Here is a 19772-nt window from a genome sequence, read left to right as displayed (position 1 = left end):
TAAAAAAAAAATTTATCTGAAAAAAGAAAAATATGAGCCGATATCTTCAGGAGAGAAATTCGGCGTATTTTTCGTAGGAACAATGAGAAGACCGTCACCGGAATTTCCTGTGCTATCAACACAGGCTATCCGCATTATATTCATCCCTGATGCACGGGACCGACTTTGTACACCTTAACCGTCCATCCAATGTCCAAGAAGCATACATTTTACATTATCCTTCTCTTCTGCATATATACTGGCTCTACGTGTATAGAGATCGTGGCCAGGTAATCAATAGTCACGTATTATCCACTCTTTCCCCTTCCAAGACACTCCAGAGAATGACACGTTCATTGATACGTGGCGAACTCCATGAAACGTGTCGGCATGGAGCACAGCCAACATTCACCAACATACAAACGGTTGTCTGCATGCGAAATCAGTTCAAAACGCAACCGCAAATGAAGGAATAGAAACAGTGATTCCAACAACCGTGAAGATGATGAACGTTTTGGCTCTCGGCCTTCTCATATCATCGATAGCAGCAGCAGGCATTTGGTCTCCGAACCCGCAGCACCAGCACCACCCGCAGGAGAACGACAACGTCATCCTCAGAGAAGGGCACAGAGTGATAGTGGTGGAGTATGAGATAGAAGGTATTCAAAAACCCATCTCAGTTTCCTCATCGGAATCATCACCTCTGCCCCAAAATCTCGAAAACCCTCTTGGGTTAGTAGAAGAAGCCAAGGAGAAGTTCAAAGAAGCTGCTTCCGTGCTTACAAATCTTGGCCAAGGAGTTTCACCGCCCGTCCACAGCTCTAAAGAGAAGATTTGCGATGCCTATGGCGCATGCAAGGAGAGAGTTTCAGGGATCTTTAGCAAGGCTAAAGAGAAGCTTGCTGACGGAATATTGAAAGCTGAAAGTGTTGGGAAAGATGTAGTCCACAGTGGCGAGATTGTCACACAGAGAGTGAAAGATGTGGCTGGTGATGTAGCCCATGGTAGTGAGGCCATCGTGGAGAAGGCGAAGGATGGAATTGGAAGTGTAGTCGATAGCAGTGAGACCTTTGTGGAGAAAGCAAAACGTGCTGGAGAAAACTTGGCCGAGAAGTCGAAGAGCTTTGGAGAAGAACTGAAAAGGAACTCCAACGATGTTACGAAGACGACTCTTGAAGAAGTAAAGGGTAAAGCAAAAGAAGCCCAAGAAATGGCAGAAAATGTGGTTGATGAGGTGAAAAGCAAAGTAAAGGGTAAAGGAAAGGAAGCCCAAGAAATGGCAGAAAATGTGGTTGATGAGGTGAAGAGCGTTGGTGAGAAATCAAAGAGCATGGTCAGTGACACCCTTCATAAGCAGCACCAGAATCTAACGGATATAGTTAGACGAGGCCGAAATGCTGCCTATAACGCGGCCGCATATGCGCTCTCAGCCGACTCGTTGACGTTGTTGATGAGTGTGGTCCACCTCATTGTGTTTGCGGTTGCGTATGGAGTGTGTGTGTGGATGACTTTTGTGTCTAGCTATGTGTTGGCAAGGGTGCTGTCTAGGCAGCAATTTGGAGTGGTCCAGAGCAAGATCTACCCTGTTTATTTCAGGATGATGGCATACGGTGTTGGATTATCTCTTCTTTCTTACTTCTTCAGTCGAGGACGTCGTGTTGGGGATGGCCTGGCCAAGATGTTGGAGTGTTACAATCTGCTTGTGTCACTTGGGCTTGTTCTTGCAAACATGTTTTATTTGGAGCCTCGAGCAACGAAGGTTCGTCCTTTTCTTTTCTTCCTTTCAGTGATATTGATTTCGTCTTATATTGGACCCATTCTTCTTTTTAGCGTTACTGATTTCATCTGATACTGGACCCACTTGCACCACTAGAACTGGTTTCCGCAATGATTTTGGTTTGGGCAAGAGAATTATAAGAATCTAAAGAAACACAATTGCTTGGACATGCAATGGGGCATACGTCGATTCTCTAAGAAACCCAAATTACATCAAACACTTCCTGCCGCATGTGGGCACTAGTAGAATACCTGTTGCATACAGGTTGGCAGTAGAATTCGATCTAATCCCTTCTCTAGCAATAGAAATCATCCATTTATCAGACCTAGACCTACAAAACTAAACTCGCAGTAATAGAAACAAACCCATTAATAGAATTAAGAGACCAAACTAATCACAAGACTCTGGAATCCAAGGTGTGTAAATGGAATAATTCATTATTACCCAACGATTCTCATACTGTGCTAACAAAGATTCCATTTTTATGGGTTTGTTTGGGAATCATGTTGAAATGTGGAAATTATGGAATCATATCTCACAACCCCATTTCTACCAAATCGTGTATATGCCAAATTTGTTAAATCTTTCAAGGAAATCCTTATGATTCAACACCATCCAAACATGCCAAGATGTCAAAGCAAGTTATTTGGTTTCCATTCACATTGAATTGCACAGGAATCTAGCTTTCCAAACATGTCCTGATCTCAAAAATGGCCCAGGAAGAGAAGGATTTGCTACTTATACTAGCAGCCATAGCAGTATTCCATTACAATGGTTAATGGGGAACAGTATTCAGTTCAAAGTTGCTCCAAGGTAGCCTATGCAACTTCCACAGTGGGCAGAGTCCAGACCAACAATAACACTAATGAGATGATGCGATCACCATCAGATTGGTGGCCATCGCATGGACAGTCTGTTGACACATGTAAATGGATGTATGTGTTGTGTGCATTAGCATGGTCACATGGCCCTGTTTTTGCTCCACTTGAGTGAGTCTCCCGCAACTAGGAAAGATCCAGTCATGTGAGAATGGTCGAATTGATGCCCGCTTCTTTGGCCAGCAATGGGTATGAACCTCAACGGCTGGAATCCTATATCTATATAATCAAGTGCATATAGCTAATGTACTTTGGTGTGCAACAAGAGGAGTGATATAAACGAATAAGGAAGTGTTTAAGTTAGAATGCTGTTAACCATTGATTTACATTTAAGCTTAGACTATTTACTGTATTCTCCTGTTTGCCATGTGCAAACGTGCAGTGCCGCCACAGTAGATGCATTGATGCTAACTTATGGTCGGTTATCCAGACTGCTGATCTTATGGGCCCCATCATGGGTAGGGACCACTCAAAAGGGCTCTGGCCAGAATGACCCTTTGATGGGTGGCCTGTAGATTGACTGGAGACAACACAGCAACAGTCTGAATTCAACAAAGAATATTGAACAGTTAGGTTCTTCTAGTCTGATCTCTTGAGACATCCCAATCCACAGCTTGGTTTGCTAAGATCTACTTCCTTAGAAATGTGGACCACCAAACCATGGCCCCACATGCATACCAGGCCCAGGTAAGGTGGAAAGTCGGGCGGGTTCAACCCAACCAACCGGTGACCGACCTGACATTGGGTTGGGCTCGGGCAGGATGTATTGGATTAGGTCTTGAGCTTGGGCTATATAAACACCAACCCGATAAAACTTGGGTCGGGCTCGAGTTGCCCAACCCAACCCGAACCCGATCAATATATAAGTTGTAAATTATAATTGCGTGCAAATTGTCTGTGTTGAAGGCACAGTAAATTCCACTGCCGTGGGGTCTCATTGGTCCATGCCATTTTCCATTACTCAAGCTGACAATACATGCCGGATTTCTCTCTGCCAAATAGATTGCGTGCTACACAACACGGCTTTTAAAGGAGTAGTTGTCCTATATTTTAGCTTGTTTGTTCAGTTTTTTGTTTAGAAAAGTTGAAGTTTTTTACAATAAATAACTACAAATATAATTAATAAAATCATAGCTAGGTACAAAAAATAAGACGTGTATTGAAATATAATAGACAAATGTAATAATGAAAATATTAGCATGTATCCACCCGACCAACCTTACCAAGCCGGCTTGGGTTGGTCTTGGGTTGAGGATTCCCAATCTGAGGTTGGGTTGGGTTAGGGTTGAGGTATAGGAACCTTGGGCTGGGCTAGGGTTGAGCACCAACCCGACCCAACCTGCCCGATTTTGAGCCCTAGGCCCAAGACTGACTAAACCATCCTGATCAGAAAATTACACCTGATGGTCACTGACTGGACCACACAAGTGTGCCATACAGGGAAATTAGAAGCTATTTTTGCTTTAGCCGGTCTAACCATTCTTTTTTCTTCGCTCCGCAGGTTATGTATGAAAGATTGAAACTGGAGAAGGAAGAAGGAAAAGGTGGGGACATATCTGACATGGTGGTTGAGCCAGTTGTAACGGCTGATACTACTACCACTACTACAGCTGGGTCAGCCGGTAATGTAGGTGTGAATGCCACCATGTTCACGGCGACAGCCACTGCCACAGCCACTACTCCTGGCCGGGCCGCACAGCAGGAGGTAGTAAAGCTTCGTGCTGTAAAACTAAGTAGGCGATTGAAAAACCTCAACGCCTACTCTTCCTTCCTCAATATCATGACTCTCATGAGTCTCACATGGCACGTCGTCCACCTGGGTAAGTGCTTGCATATGAGCTGCTGATGTGGACCCTGTAAATCGGGTATGATAGTTGTGTGCATTTTGTATTATGGATAGTAGGCCTGGTCACAACAAGTTACAATGTCTGGTGTTGATCTCTACTTTTAGAAGCTTTATAGTGAAGAGGACAGTAGCCTTCAGTGGATGTATATGCCGGACTTGTAGGTGAGTTACTGATGTCATGTGAATTTGAAGGTATCACAAAACAGTGGGTGCATGGTATCCTCTAATGGTCCCTTTTTTTTAAGTTTCTATGGATGGCATCTTATCTCGCATTGTTTATGAGTTATTAAATTGCTTAAGCTACAGATCTCTTGATATCCAGAGAGGCATTGGATACTCTCACTTTTTGAGAAATAAACATAATTTCCTAAAATTAGGAAAGGGGCACGTGTCAAGAGGAGAATGAAGGATCTGGAAGACCAATGTGGCAACATTTCAGCTGCCATAACCGTTGAAGTAAAGAATAAAAACGAAGAGAAACACCCGAAAAAAATAGCTGTGACGAAGATCTATAAATAGCAAGAAGAGAAAAGCAAGTCATCTCAGAGCAATTCAATAAACCAATCAATTTTATCTTTTTGCTCTGGGCAACCCGAAGCTTTCCCGTAAACTGCTGTCGAGCTCCTTCGCGTTTTTGTGGCTAGTTTAGATTGTTTAGTCGGGTGCAGCCCCTAATCTTTGTTGGGTCCATCCCTTTTGGCCGTATTTTCCAGTGATTAATGAATCTTTCAGTGGCACATGGCCACTTTACTTTTTAAAAAATAAAAATAATCAATTTTATCTTATCAAATCTATTTTTCTTAATTATGGGTTAGCTCTATCCTAGGGTACCGGTGATCTTTAGCTGTAATCAAAGTCTATGCTCTTACGTTGTACTGTATTCATTTCCATTTCCAATACTCATTTGTATTCATTTCCAATACGAATAGTTCTTTCAAAGAGGCTTCCTGCATAGGTTTGTTGTATTGTATCCATTTCCAATACGAATAGTTCTTTCATAAAGGCTTCTTGCAGTGGTTTGTTGTGACCAACTGTAAGGTTTTTTTTTTTTTTTTTTTATCCTGTTTGATCGCGCGAGTATATTAAAGTCCTTTTGTACATAAGGTAAGTTGCAACCCATTTTTGAATGACGAACCCCACCCTCCGATAATCACCTAATTATTTTACAACTAATTTGGAAGTGGTTGACTAGGCAATTAATTTTCGAATGTCTCGGTCATATATGATCACATCCGTTTGCATTTGGGGTAAATTTGTACGGTTCAAATCAAGCCACACAATCAGTTCTAGCACGCCTGCACGCACCACACGTAACCAAAACCAAATCAAAAGCCAACACTATCATGCCTCACTTAACTCTGAACACTCACATACAGTCTATTCATAACACGCGGCATATATACTCATATCATGCATCAAATCTTGCATGTATAATAAGCCTTTAAGCTACTCAGAAGTTGCATATAATAAGTCTTTAAGCTACTCAGAAGTTGGGTCGTATCATTGACATATTCATTGACGTCTAAGGGTTAAGTGGTCCACCTCATCGGTCCCATAGCAAGTCTTGTGCACAAGTGTCGCACCACCACATGGTTCTAGGTGCACTTTTTATGACTTAAGGCAGTATGTACAGTGGTTCTTTGAGGTACATATGGTTCCACTTAATCTTTAAGTCTACATAGTCAAGTATGTAAGTTAGTATTTCCACACATATATTATCATTACATCTAACCACACAACATTATCACCACCACACGTCCAATTATTACATACATAGTTCTATCGACAATCCATCTCATTCAACCATCATTTCAAGCGGGCTATGGTCCGGTCTATTATCTCACTTGAATGGGCCGATTAGTGGGTCGCTACATCCTATCCGACTCGTCGGGTTACCTACTTAAGCACCACAATCAATCCATTCAAGGGCTTGATTACAATCAATCCACAAGGCATAAATATGGCTCGACACACATGTCGCATGAAGGCTTTCACTAACACTTTCACTAAGGATCCCAAACATTGGCCCAATACATCTACCACTAATGGGCTCACAAGGCATTCGTACACAGTAGGCTTTAAGGCTCGTGGGCCCAACTGTAATACCCTTGTGACGTAGGGAAGGACGTGTAGAAGTTGAGCACCGTCTTCCTCAGGGATAACTACTCTGAATTCATAGAGCTTCTCTGGACTCCTCATAGAGATGCCTCGAATCCACAAGGAAAAATAGAAATAAATTCTAAAAAATTCGAAATAACTTTATTGATAATGAAAAACGAGTTTACAACTCTTTAAATAAGGTTACAAACCCTAGAAAGAAGTTACGGAATCATACTATAACTAAAACTCCTAGAAATCGTGACTTACTATAAATGGTAAACTTATTATTCATAGACGGTCGTGATTCCTACCAATGCGCACACTTTTCAGCCAAAAATAGTATCCGATTTGGACGAACCATGATGTTCCCCTAATTTTTCTAAGCACTTTTCGTGTTGGACACATCTCTTTAAGCCCAACCTACAAGAGTTATAATCAAACTAAAACTAACTATAAATAGTAAAAATGAAAATAAAATGGGAATTCGACCATCGATCTGATGGTATTTCACAAATTCAGTGTGTGCAACCCATCATATATGGTACGTCCAATAACTCATTCCGATTTGCGAGATACGTCCGTTTTAAGTTCTAGCGGTCTGAATCACCTCCATCTCTGATTGAGTCTTCTCTGGTCTATCTTGGCCATGAATTATCCTCGACCCGCTCTACATCACCTTGTGAATACATCAGTGGGGTCCACAAAACAGCCTCATACTATCAACAAGGTGGGCCTAACAATCAACCCAAGACATGGCACAAGTCAGGCCCAAACCGTGCCGGCTACAAGGGCCGGTGGAATGGGTGACGTGGATATACAATTCATACATCAAGGTGGGCGTGGAGAGAGCCCACGAGCAGGTTAGCGCATTTATACAGCATATACATCAAAGGTGGCCCGCTGCTAAGGATAGCGTGAACGTTGGATATACAATATATGCATCAAAGGTGGGCCGCTGTCAAGGATAGCACGGGTACACAACACATTCATCAAGGTGGGCCTCTAGGAGGGTTCACGGTGAGCCCGCGGACGGTCCACCTACTTTGGTTCTATCACATATTTGGTATCATGCTCTAAGATAAGCTGGAAATTTGGGTGGATGGATGGATTAAACGCATCATCAAGGTGGGGTCCATAGTAGGCCCCACTTCTGTACAGATTGGATGGCAATAAACATTATAATGGGCCAGGACGTTTTCAACGGTGGACCTTAGTAAACACTGTATTCTGTGGTGCGGTCCACTTCAGGTTTGGATCTGCTGCATTTTTTGGCTCATACCTTACATGAGCTATCAAAATAGATGGATAGTTGGATATACAATACATACATCAAGGTGAGGTCCACAGTGGGCCCCACACACCGGACAATTTAGGCAGTCCAGCGGCCCCAAGGAGTTTTTAGTAGTTGACATTCAGTCAACACTATTTCCGGCAGCGTGATCCACCGGAGCCTTGTATTTGCCCCTGATGGTGGGGCCATGCCCTGAAACGAGCTAGCAACAGTGTCAATCTGACAAACACATCAGGTGGGCCCCCCAAGGAAGATTTAATTTTGGATCTGCGTCATTTTTTACACCCTAGGGCGGGCCCCACCTTCTCCTAGCAAGTGGATGGACGGCGTAATATACAAACATACAAGAAGGTGGGCCTATGAAGGTTTTAATGGTGCATGTTTCCATCCTCATTATGGTGGGGGCCTGCAGTGGGCCACACCTCCACGTGGTGCAACAGCACGCTGCTATGTTCAGGCGTGCATTGTTGCCTGCTGTTCACAGCTGGCCTTCGGTGGGTCCCGCTTGGTTTAGAACGGCATGATTATTTTGGGCCTCTTCATCTAGGTATTTGTGATCTTATCAATGAGTTGAATGGCTGTAAACATCACAGTGAGGCCGACGGTCAGTGGGTCCACCAATGCTTTGGATCAAGCTTATTTCTGTGTTTTCCTATCATCCGAACCATTGAACAGTCCGGATGGCTTGTAATCTCCATTGTGGGGTCCATCATTAGTGGGTCCCACGTCTATATCATCAAAGAGAGAATCAAAGAAAAATTAAGGAAAAAGAGAATGAGGAGTGCGCTCACTTGATCTATGGCTTGGATTGAAGATGGCCCACCAATCAATCTCTCTCTCCCCTTAGTGTGGAAAGGGGGAAAATGGCTAAAGGGGTTGTTTTGTAGAGAACTAACCTTGGTTACTTGTAGGAGAGTAATAATGATTAGGTGGTTAGGGTTAGGGTTAGGTTAGGATTAGGAAGGTTATTCATGGTCAAACAGTTAATCAATGATTAGAAGGGATCGTGGGGGTATGAGTGGCGGATGTCATGGGTACGGAGAGGTATGCAAAGGGAAGAGGAGAGGGAGAGATATATATGGTCATCATCACAGGGTAGGTGGGGTAGAGGTTCTCCATGTGTGTGAGAAATGAATGAGAGGTGACGGATTCTTCATGGTGTAGACCGCCATCGCAGTGACAGCCTATCAATGTAACGGGGTCTTGGAGCTCAGGTCACCTAGGTGTATAATGTGCACAGACAATTCATGGGTGGTTGGAAGCATGGGACATCACACACGCACAAAAAACAACAGGGAAAAGCAGGGCTTTGGATTGAACTAGAGACGCCAAACGAGATTTCCTTAGCACTTGTGGTAAACAATTCGAGCGGCAACGCTTCTGCCGCCAGGAAGGAATCTGCAATTCTTGGCGCACCTACGTATGGTGATATGATAATATGGTAATATTGCTAAGCACGGATAAAAATTGAAGATGCTATCTATTTGCGGCGGCATACGTGCTTAGCAATACTTGTAGGTGGATCCCAACCAGAACATGCTCCAGTCAAAACTGTCAGGCTGGCCCACTTATCAGGTACGTGACTCACACGTGTATGAGAATGCTGGGACATAAAACTCTACTTAGGGCTGTACATTGAGTGTATTCGAGTTGAGGTGGGTCAAGCTTGGCTTGGATGGTCGGTGCTCTCCTCAAGTTTGAGCTTAGCCTTGGGCTTAACATTGGAGCTTGACTTGTTTGTCAAACCTTTCAAGTCGGAGTTTGAGGTGAACTAGTGAACCGAGTTGAGGCAAACTTACCTTGAGTCGAGTCGAGTCTGCTCCCAACCCGACCCAACCAAGTACCCAACCTACACCTGACTCAACCGAGTAACCCAACCCAACTAACCTAACTCTCAAATCTAATATTCAATTAATAATGTGTGTGTAATATTAAATAGATTCATAGAGGATACCTTGTTGTTTGTATTGAGAGAGAGATGAGAGCTCAGGCGAGTGCAGGCTGTATGGCTAAGATAAGTCGGGTAGTCGCTGAGTCAAGCTCGGCCATCTTAGCGGGCAGACGCTGGGTCAAGCTCGGCCGAGTGGCCATGAGAGAGAGAGAGAGAGAGAGAGAGAGAGAGAGAGAGGAGCTCAAGCGCGACAAGTTAAGGAAGGGACAAACATGTATGGTATGGTTTAAGTTTTAATTTTTAAATATAATAATATATATAATATAATATAATATAATATAATATAATATAATATAATATATATTCGAGTTAATCGAGCTAGGTTCAAGTTGAGTCGAGTCAAGCTCTATTATGTTTGAACTTGGCTTGTTTTCAAAACGAGCTGCGTCATATGAAGCTTAGCTCGTCTCGGGTCATTGTTCGAGTCAAGTCAAGTTGATCTGGATTGAGCCCAATGTAGCGAGCTTTTCGAGCTAGCTTGGCTCATGTACAGCCCTAACTCTACTACCGGACCGGCGATGGGCCCAGTCCGCATTGTTCAACAGAAGCAGGAGTCTGATCCTGTGATGATCCAAAATAGTTCAGCTCAAATCTCGCCCGAAATGCTTATGTTGGCCCAAGCCAGAGGCTTTGTCCGGTTAGTGCATGGAGAGATGGGGTAGGTTGGAAGAGCAACATGAGAAGTGAATGAGATTTTTTACATCCAAGGTATATTAAAAAACTGCCCTTACAATCCTTAATGGGCCGGGCAAGGCTAACCCAATGTTGTAGTGTCCAAACCCTCCTGATTGACAAACGTACCTGAATTTTAAGCCCAGATGAACGCTCGGGCTTGATACTCTAGCCAACCCGGCCCATTGACAACCCTATTTGGGAGAGACTGAAGCGAAAGTGATTGGCACACGTGTGCCAGATTTGGGCCATGTATCTGGCAATCTTAAATGCAGCATGGTCTTGTTAAAAAATAACCCATAGCACTGCAATTGTACACTCATGACTTACCAAGAGGGCGGGATGTCTACAACGAATCCAGTCGAATGAACATTTTCCACATACAAGTTTGGCCCACTTGATGAGTTTCGATCAAGGACTTTCCATGCTTCCCCACCAAATGATGGGCCAGGATCTAACACACGAGCTATTTTGGCACGTCCCACCATTTGCTTTTCTTTTCTTTTCTTTTTCAATCTTTCCTGGTGCACGCATTCTTCATTTGGTTCTAAATGGGTCTAATTATTTGAGTTATATTGGAAGTTATCCACTCAAACCCAAACTGAACCCTGGAAAAGTATCTAATTAAGTACATGTTTTTTTCTTTTTTTCTTTTTTTCCTTAGACTGTAGAAATAATTTGCCTGCCTTTTTAAAACATGGTTACTTATCCATTACTTGCAATAATCTTAATTGCAAAGATCTTGTGTTTTATTGTAGAGGGAGAATATACCAAATATCACACTGACTGAATTACCATAATTATTTGATTATACCTGTTGAATTTGGATTTTATTTTTAAGCATGAAATGATTGCTACCACTAATGGATATTTTGGAACTTAAATTGTGTGAAAACTTAGATTATAATTTTCATTTCCAACTTGTACACGACCCAAACCCAACTCATGTGATAAATTGGTTGGGTTGGACTGACCCACAAAATTAATGGGTTGATATTTTTCATGGACGCTGCCAAAGATTTGAGTCCAAAATTATAATGGAATGGTGTGGGAACCGAATTCTTAGGGCTTAATAACAAAGTAGACCCAAGATCTGTCTTAATTAAGCAATTGAGTAGTATTAATTACTTAATACTATGCAAAGATGTCAAAACGGTTTTACACTAACTTTATTTTATTACTTAATACTATGCGAAGATGTCACCGGTGGCCAGATGCACCAGACGTCGCTACTTGCAAAACGATTTTACACTATGCGAAGATGTCAAAACGATTTTACATCATCGGTGGAAAAGAGATATCAACCTCAAATAGGTCTATCTCGACTCTCTCCTGATCTCCTTGGGGATGAAACAACGAAGCTTCTCGAACAAAAGAATCTCCATTTGCAGATAGTTACACTTGGCCAGATGCACCAGACCTCGCTACTTGCAGTACAAAAGTTGTGCAATCAACACAAATTCTTGAAGCGTGCAGAGAAAATGAACACTTACCTTTGTTTGGGTTGTGAGAAGCCTTACCTCACTATCAAGTGCAAAGATAAGAAATCCTGCGACTGCTCTTTCAAAGAGAAGAAACATCACTTCTCCAAGAAACGCTATTTCAAGCATGAGGATTCACGCCCTCATCGTAAGAAGTTCAAAAAGATACGAAAATGGCGATTTCCCAAGAAGAAGCCTTTCCGCCACAAGACTTCTGATGGGTGTTACCTCTGCCATAAAAAGGGTCATTTTGCCAAATAATGCCCTCAACAACACAAGCCCAAATATACCAAGCAGTATATCGAGTACCACCTGGCGTGTTTGATTTTCCAACTCATTGGGAAATACCCTCGTAAATGGTAATAATTATTTCCCTCCGTAATTGCCGCACTCTTCCCCATAATTGATTTGACGGCCTACTTTTTTAGTGTAAAAAAGGCAAATACTGTAAAATATTTGTGAATCCCACCATGATGCATATCATATATTCACACCGTTCATCCATTATGTCAGATAAATTTATGATATAAACCAAAAAATGAGGCATATCCAACACTCAAGTGGACCACACCATAGAAAAATGTGAATCAAATACTTACCATTAAAAACTTCCTGGGGACATTGTTTCTTTTGGTATGGGTCAGTTGAATGTTGGATCTACCTCATTTTTTATCTGATATCTCAAAATGTTGTGGTAAAATGGATGGACGGAACAGATATGTCATATACATCAAGATGGGGTCTAAAAATTTAAACTTCTTTTGAACGGGTTTCCAAGACCGAAATTCCCATGAATATTCAAACAGGTAAAACGGTAATAATCATTCATTTCTAAGGTATTTATTGTTTCCAGGTGAAACGGTAAAAATCAAACATGCCCTAAAGGGCAACTACAAACTATGACCCCAACAATCAACAGAGAATTGAGACCATGTCTGTAACGGCCCAGATTTTCAAGGACCGAGTAGGAACTTGGCTCTCGAATTCCTGAGTGCCACGTATGCCGTAATGGGTTCCAAATTTCAACGCATTTGGGCTCTATGTGAACAAATCATGGGGATAAACTTGATTTTTTAGTGATCGGTTGGGTTCATTGGTTTTCTATGGTTGATCAATCTTATTTGTACGGTTCTTTATCGGCACCAGCCGCGTATAAGCTCTCTTCGAACATTAATTAATGGTCCGTAAGTAATGATGTGGCTAGTTATTACAAAAAAAAAAAATTTTAAGGATTTTTAGCAAATTCAAAGTAGCTAAAATCCAGGGTGTTACAATGTCCTTGGGACAACAACCACTTTCAAAGTGAGAACTAAGACCCTTGCAAAGGCAATTGTGAATTACAACTCTAATAGGTAATAGAGAACTGAGACCTTGTGCTCCAAATAACAACTACCTTCAAAGTGAGAACTAAGACCTTATTCAGTAGGGACTTGGTTCCCTATTATCCCATTGGGTATGGTCTCGATTCTCAATTTAAATGTATTTGTTATCCCAATGATATGGTCTCAGTTCTCTATTGTCCAATAAGGTCTCAGTTCTCTGTTGTCCTTATGGGGTAGGGTCCTATTTCACACTTACCCCTTATTAGGGTTGCAGTTCCCAAGAATAATGTCTTAATTCTCCATTGACTGTTAGGATCACAGTTCATGATTGCCTTCGTAATGGTCTCGATTCTCACTTTGAAGGTGGCTATTGTCATAAGTTAGTTCTCTCTTGACTCTTACGATCGTAGTTCATAGTTTCCCCTGCAAGGACAATGTCTCAATTTTTTGTTGATCGTTAGGGTTGTAGTTTATAGTTGCCTTGTAAAGACAATGTCTCAGTTCTCTATTGATGGTTAGGGTATCAATTTTCAAAAAAACAAAATAAGGAAGAAGAATGACAAGATAAAGGTGTAGGCAGTCCAGTTTTCTTTTGTCACGCCCCAGACTCGGTAACCGGACTCACAAGGAACCCGATGGCCGGTTCTGGCCACAACAGCCTCCGTATTACCCCATTCTCGACTCCTGAGGTAGGTTCCGATCCTGGGATCCTACAAGGAGGATTTTCATAACAGTATAATCACTTCCAATGCGAGTATACCCAAGATCACAGCAAGTACATCTGAGAATAACAAAGGCACACATCACAAAATCCACTAAAAATTTGAACTTTTACAATCATCCAAAAGGTCCAAAAGGACATACATGAGAATAAAAGGAAAAAAGAGAGAAATCAGCAACACTGGAGTCCTCACTGCTCAACTCTACTCCACGCTCTGCTGCTACAGCGCCTACCTAGAGTCTCCTACACGCATCAATCGTGCATAAGCTTATAGAAGCTTAGAGGGTGGTGTAAGTGTGTGACAATGGTGTACAGAAGAATAGCGGGAGGTATAAGGAGATAAGCATGATTAATGAACATATCACTAATCTTACTAAGGCTTCCCATGAATGCGATGTAATAAGTAATGGGTGCCATACCAAGGCAATGTATGAAGGGGGGCTTATATAGCCAATGCTAATACGATGCAAGTAATATCAGTGCTCATATCCAAACCATAAGTCAAGTACATTTTCAATCATAAGAAAATCACCGGGGTCTATTACACCGCTGAATGACTGCCGCTTTGCAGACCCCGCACAGTCAAACGAGTGTAAGAGACCTCACTACCCGCCTGTGGACAACCAATCACCAACAAGCCCTGAAGGTAGCGGACCCATTTACGAGCTGGTCAGACTCAGCCTAGCAATACCTCCTCACACCAGGCAGGTAAGGCCACACCCCTATCCAACCCACTACACGACAGTGAGAGTCGCGGCCTAACGGTATAAGGCCCTCGTGCGCTCATGTATTCCACCCGGTTACGGTTTTGAAACAGATCCTTGGTACCATGGAAGTTTTGGAAATTTCACCCATGGGCATCCTATGCACCCGGTATGCTCAACTAATATTTCCGGTGTCCACACATACGGCCATCCACGAATACCCTGTGGAGGCAAGGCCCTGATGAAGTAAGGGCGGATATCTACAAGATATGCAATGTCAGATGCATGAATCATACAATCACACATGCATCAATTCCAAGTATATCCATCTCTTAAGGAGATAGCAACATGTCCTACACAATGACACAGCCATGGCCAATCATACCTCAACCAATCATGCATATGATGCGTATGGGAGTGGGCCATGAAGATGAATAAGGGTGCCGATGAGGTGAAGATGAACTCTCTACTTAACAATGAAGGGTCTAGGTACTTAACCAATTCCTCATAAGGAATACAACCTCGAGTGGGGGCCCATATACCTGGGGTAGCCCACGAGACTAAAGACCTAGACTAAGGACCACGAGACTAATGGTATACGCCTAAATAGATGAAACGGGCCTAGCAAGGGTCTATGGTGGGCCTTTAACCACCTATAGAAGCCCATGGGCCTACCTTAGGGCCACCAATCTGGACATCCAACCACAATTGGTCCCCATGAGTTAGCCCATCTCTAATTGATTATGGATCAAGGTCCAAGGCCCACGCAACATCAGAAATAAGAAACGGGCAGCCATAATCATATCACAAATACTCATGTTGGGCTTTAGAAAGGCGGCCCAAAGCCTATCTACAACATGGGTCCAAGGGAAACACACATAGCCCAACCCATATATACCACTATGGGCCCATAGGGGAAAGGTTAGGGCCCAACATAAAGGCCACTAATCCCATATATTGTGGTGGCCTAGTGGGCAACCCATTGCTCAAACCACATGAGCAAATGTCATGCTCTTAGTCAAGTAAGTTGGGCCTACAACCTGGCCCAAGTATTAAAGTTGATTTGGTGAGCAACCAAGGGCCCATCTACTTGTGTAGTCCGGCCCACTAACCCAACACAATATTATGGTAAAAATGGCCCATGAGTTCAATGGGCCTATCTGAAAAGTCCCAGCCCAATTGGGCCTAAAGAGTTCAACAACTAGCTACATTCACGGACCCAAATTAAAATTCAACTGTGGTGGGCCTCAAAAGTACATTTATTAAGCCCAACATTTAATGAACCAAAGGTATAAATTATTCTCTCTAAGATCTTCACAATGTGGTGGGCCTCACTCCTCAAAATTTCAGCCCAAAGGCCAAACATAATTATAACATGTTGCTGTCTTAAATTTGGGCACTCCATTGGAGTGGGTCCAGGGCCTCTAAAACTCTGGAAATTGAGGGCCAAGGTCCCTTATCATGCATACAATGAGAGGTAACCCAAAAAGGTGGCCCACCATCATAGAAAATATTTTTGAATTATGGTTTTATTAAGGCATATTGTTGGACTGTACAGCAGAAAATCTGGCAGTCCAACTATCTTTGCCCATTCTTTTGGACGCCCAAATGAGGTCCGTTGGAGCTGAAATTTTACAGAGTGAGACTACCATAGGTGGGACACACCCCCACAAAATTTTAAAATTTTTGGACATCTGTAAATATTTTAATTCATTTAAAGAAATCCATCTGTCCTGAAAATCGGATTGATCTGGACGCCATGTTATAATGGGCCGGTCCAGCCATCACTATGGTGTGTACAGGTGTCCATTGGCCTCAAAATTTTGTAGGTGGGTCCTACCATGGGTAGTTCACCTTTATGTAAATTTTTATAATTTTTGCACACCCAAAACTATTTTAATAAATTTTAGAATTCTAACCTGTCCAGGGTGGATTGCTGCTGGAACAGTGCAGAAAATCCAGACTGTCCACCTCACTTAGACCACACCTTTGGGACCCCTATGAATGTCAGATTGGGCTGAAATTTGGGAGACATCAAGATGAGATCCCCACCTTTTAGAAAAGTATATTTGGTGGTTATGAATAGTCCCCCAAATAGTCCCAAAATCTGGTCCAAAATCAACCAGAAACTGTCCAAAAAATTCTGAACAGCAACATGTACTTGGATAAAATTAATTATATAAGCTAAATAAAAAGGGAAATACTCCAAGAACTAGGTGCTATGGCCCTCCCTAGTGGCCCCCACAAATGTCCAAAATAAATCCCAAGGTTACCACACTTGCATGCATCAATAAAGGTCAGCAAATGGGACACACAACCATAGTGTAGGTGGGTATGGATGTCCCACCCTAGCTGGACTTTTCTGGACTGTCCAGGCCCACCAAGTGGACCACACACATCATCAGCAATCATAGGAAAGGTAGAATAAGAGAAATAAAAACATTCCGGCCATTGGAAGAAGGCTCCGTCACTATTGAGCCTTTCCCAACACAATCACACCCATACATTGCATTTCCATCTATATTTCACCATGGATCTTCATCATGCATAATCTACACTTGAGATGAATGGATGATATACCATCTCAACTATGATGCAAGGGTCTAGATGACCCATTAAGTTATGGAATGTGTAGAACCCTCCATGATGGGGTCAATCAAGAGGAAACCCCATGCATGGGACATGCATGCATAAGATGGACCATTTGGCCACATCCAAGGAATTGTGTAGGATCTCCACCATTGATTGGTGGGTCCTATACTTTCCGAATAAAAGAAGAAGAAGATCTACACTATGGAAGGGATATTGCATGGAATAAAGAAGCACCCACCTAAATATCTTCACTAAAACTTGGATCACCAAGCTCCAAATGCTCCAAGGAACCAAGATAGATGGATGAGATGGGTTTTTAATGGATGGATTAAGAGGAAAAAGGAGGAGAAGGGGCTGGAGAATTTAAAATTTTTTGGAGGAATGTTGCTAGGGAAGAAGAGAAGAGAGAGAAATGAGAGGGAAAGAGAGAAAAATCTCTTTTAAGCTAAGTAATCATGAGTTTCTTACCTAGGATAGAGAAGAGAAATCATGGTAATACGGAGTTAGAAACAATGTTGTAGGGTTAGTAGACTTTTTAGGTTAGTGGGTGGTGTTTTAGAGATGGGTGGTGTAGGGATAGGGCCTAGGTAGTGTGTGTGTGTAGTGTGTGTTGGAAATAGTGTAATATGTGTTGGAAATAGTTCCAAGGGATGGGACCTATCTAGAAATCCATGCACACCACCCCTAGGTGGGCCGCATGATCATGATCAAGGGCTTAGAAAATGAAATGCACCCAACTTACGATCTACACATCGGATGGATGTACAAGACGCGCCGTTCGAACTGCGGCGACAATGCGGTCACAATGGTATAGGTCTCAACTCGATTCGAGTCGGGTCTTCATGACTGGGCTCACGGATGACCGCAAACACTATCCAAGGGTCACGGGTCGCCAGGATTCTACCGGTAGGACCGCGGGATCAAGATGGACGGAATGCATACTCACACACACACATGCACACATGCGAACTCGGGTCGGGTCTCACAACTTTTTATCATGTGTAATGTGCGTAGGCATGCCATAATCGATAAAACGGCTTGATCCTAGCTGATCAACTTCGATCCCGAGCGCCAAAATAAGCAGATATGTCAAGTATAAATGTATATGACCATATTCTAAAAAGATCAGTCACCTACTTAGACACTTGTAAAATTTTATAATGATTAGACGATAATCGAATGGTGAGGTTCTTCTTTCGAAGATGTGTTGCTTTGTGCTTTTCATAAGAAAGGACTTTCAGAATCTCGTGCAATTTTTTAAAAAAAAAAAGAAAAAAAAAACTTACAATCAGTCACTAGGAGTGACTGCAAGAATGCGTCTATCGAAAGAATTGCGTGATATAGGATAGAGATCAAATCTAGCATATGAGCGTAAACCTAGATTACAACTAAAGACTATAACTAAGAACTACTGTTACTCTTAAGATAAGCTAAGATAAAAGATAAATTTGTTTAGTATGATTTTTAGATGATTGGAGATTGGTTGGTTATTGCTTTGTAGATTTCTTCTCCTATTTATAAATCTCTGTTGCATGACTTATTCTTCGAAATCCTTCTTCCATTATTGCAATGGTTATAATAGTCGAAAAGCTTTTCTTTATGTCATTCTTTTGTTATGTTTCCCTTTTATGAATGTTCCTCTTATGTTGGCCAAACTTTGCTCCTCTTGGTCGCCTTCTATATCTTGAACTGCTTTAACCACATTTATTTCTTTGGTCATTAAACTTTTGGATAACTCGACCACATCATTCCATCAACCATCCATTGACGTGTATAATTGGATTTATATAAATTATAATTCTGCAAAAAGTGCTCCAAGCATCTTGGAGATCTTTTCATTTACCTCATATATTCTCATGCAATGTCACATATCACCCTCCTATTAGCTTTCCCCATAATGGCAAAAAATAGATTAGAACAGAAGGTATGTTGTTTTATTTATTTGATATTTTTATTTTTGTTCTCTTATTGTTATTATTATTATTATTTAAGAAGATTTAAGAGTATTTTTTGTTTATTAGTTAAAATTTTGATTTATTTATCCTTTTTTATTTTTCAAAAAAAGGAGGACAAGTGAAAAGAGGAAGTTATTTTATTTATTTGATAATTTTATTTGCATACTCTTTTTATTTTCTAAAAAAGAAGAAGAATATATTGAAGGTATTTTTCTTTTCTGATTTATTTGTCTTTTTTGTTCAGAAAAAAAAAAGAAGAACAAAAGAATAAGATAAATTATTTTATTTATTTGAAATTCTATTTTTATTCTTTTAAAAAAGAAAAAAAGAAAAAGAAGATATTGAAGGTAATTAACAATGTTTTTATAATTTATTTGTTATTTATTATTTTTTCAAAAAAATGGAGGAAGAAGAAAAAGAAAAATGAGAAGTAGGGGCATTTTTGTCAATGATTTTTTTCAAAAACTATCAAATGTCTATAAAAAAGACTTTAAAAGGCTGCT

At 41.6% G+C, this 19772-nt stretch overlaps 1 protein-coding gene across 1 annotated transcript; it reads left to right on the top strand.

Annotated features, from left to right (window-relative positions):
- The first annotated feature begins 452 nt into the window (after nucleotides 1–452).
- On the top strand, nucleotides 453–4626 carry LOC131235288 (uncharacterized). Its single transcript, XM_058232426.1, has 2 exons — nucleotides 453–1738; nucleotides 4136–4626. Exons 1-2 carry the CDS (start codon nucleotides 482–484, stop codon nucleotides 4478–4480), a joined length of 1602 nt encoding a protein of 533 aa, XP_058088409.1. The 5' UTR covers nucleotides 453–481; the 3' UTR covers nucleotides 4481–4626.
- Nucleotides 4627–19772: the final 15146 nt, after the last annotated feature.

Source organism: Magnolia sinica, chromosome 19 (assembly GCF_029962835.1).
Source record: "Magnolia sinica isolate HGM2019 chromosome 19, MsV1, whole genome shotgun sequence".
Taxonomy (NCBI): domain Eukaryota; kingdom Viridiplantae; phylum Streptophyta; class Magnoliopsida; order Magnoliales; family Magnoliaceae; genus Magnolia; species Magnolia sinica.
The sequence above is the reverse complement of the archived record's forward strand: the minus strand, read 5'-3'. Positions and strand labels throughout refer to the sequence as shown.

Bases quoted from the DNA above. Each gene is read 5' to 3' on its own strand.
- LOC131235288 (XM_058232426.1), top strand. From the start codon at position 482: ATGATGAACGTTTTGGCTCTCGGCCTTCTCATATCATCGATAGCAGCA. The intron at 1,739-4,135 runs GTTCGTCCTTTT...TTCGCTCCGCAG, and splicing joins TGGAGCCTCGAGCAACGAAG to GTTATGTATGAAAGATTGAA.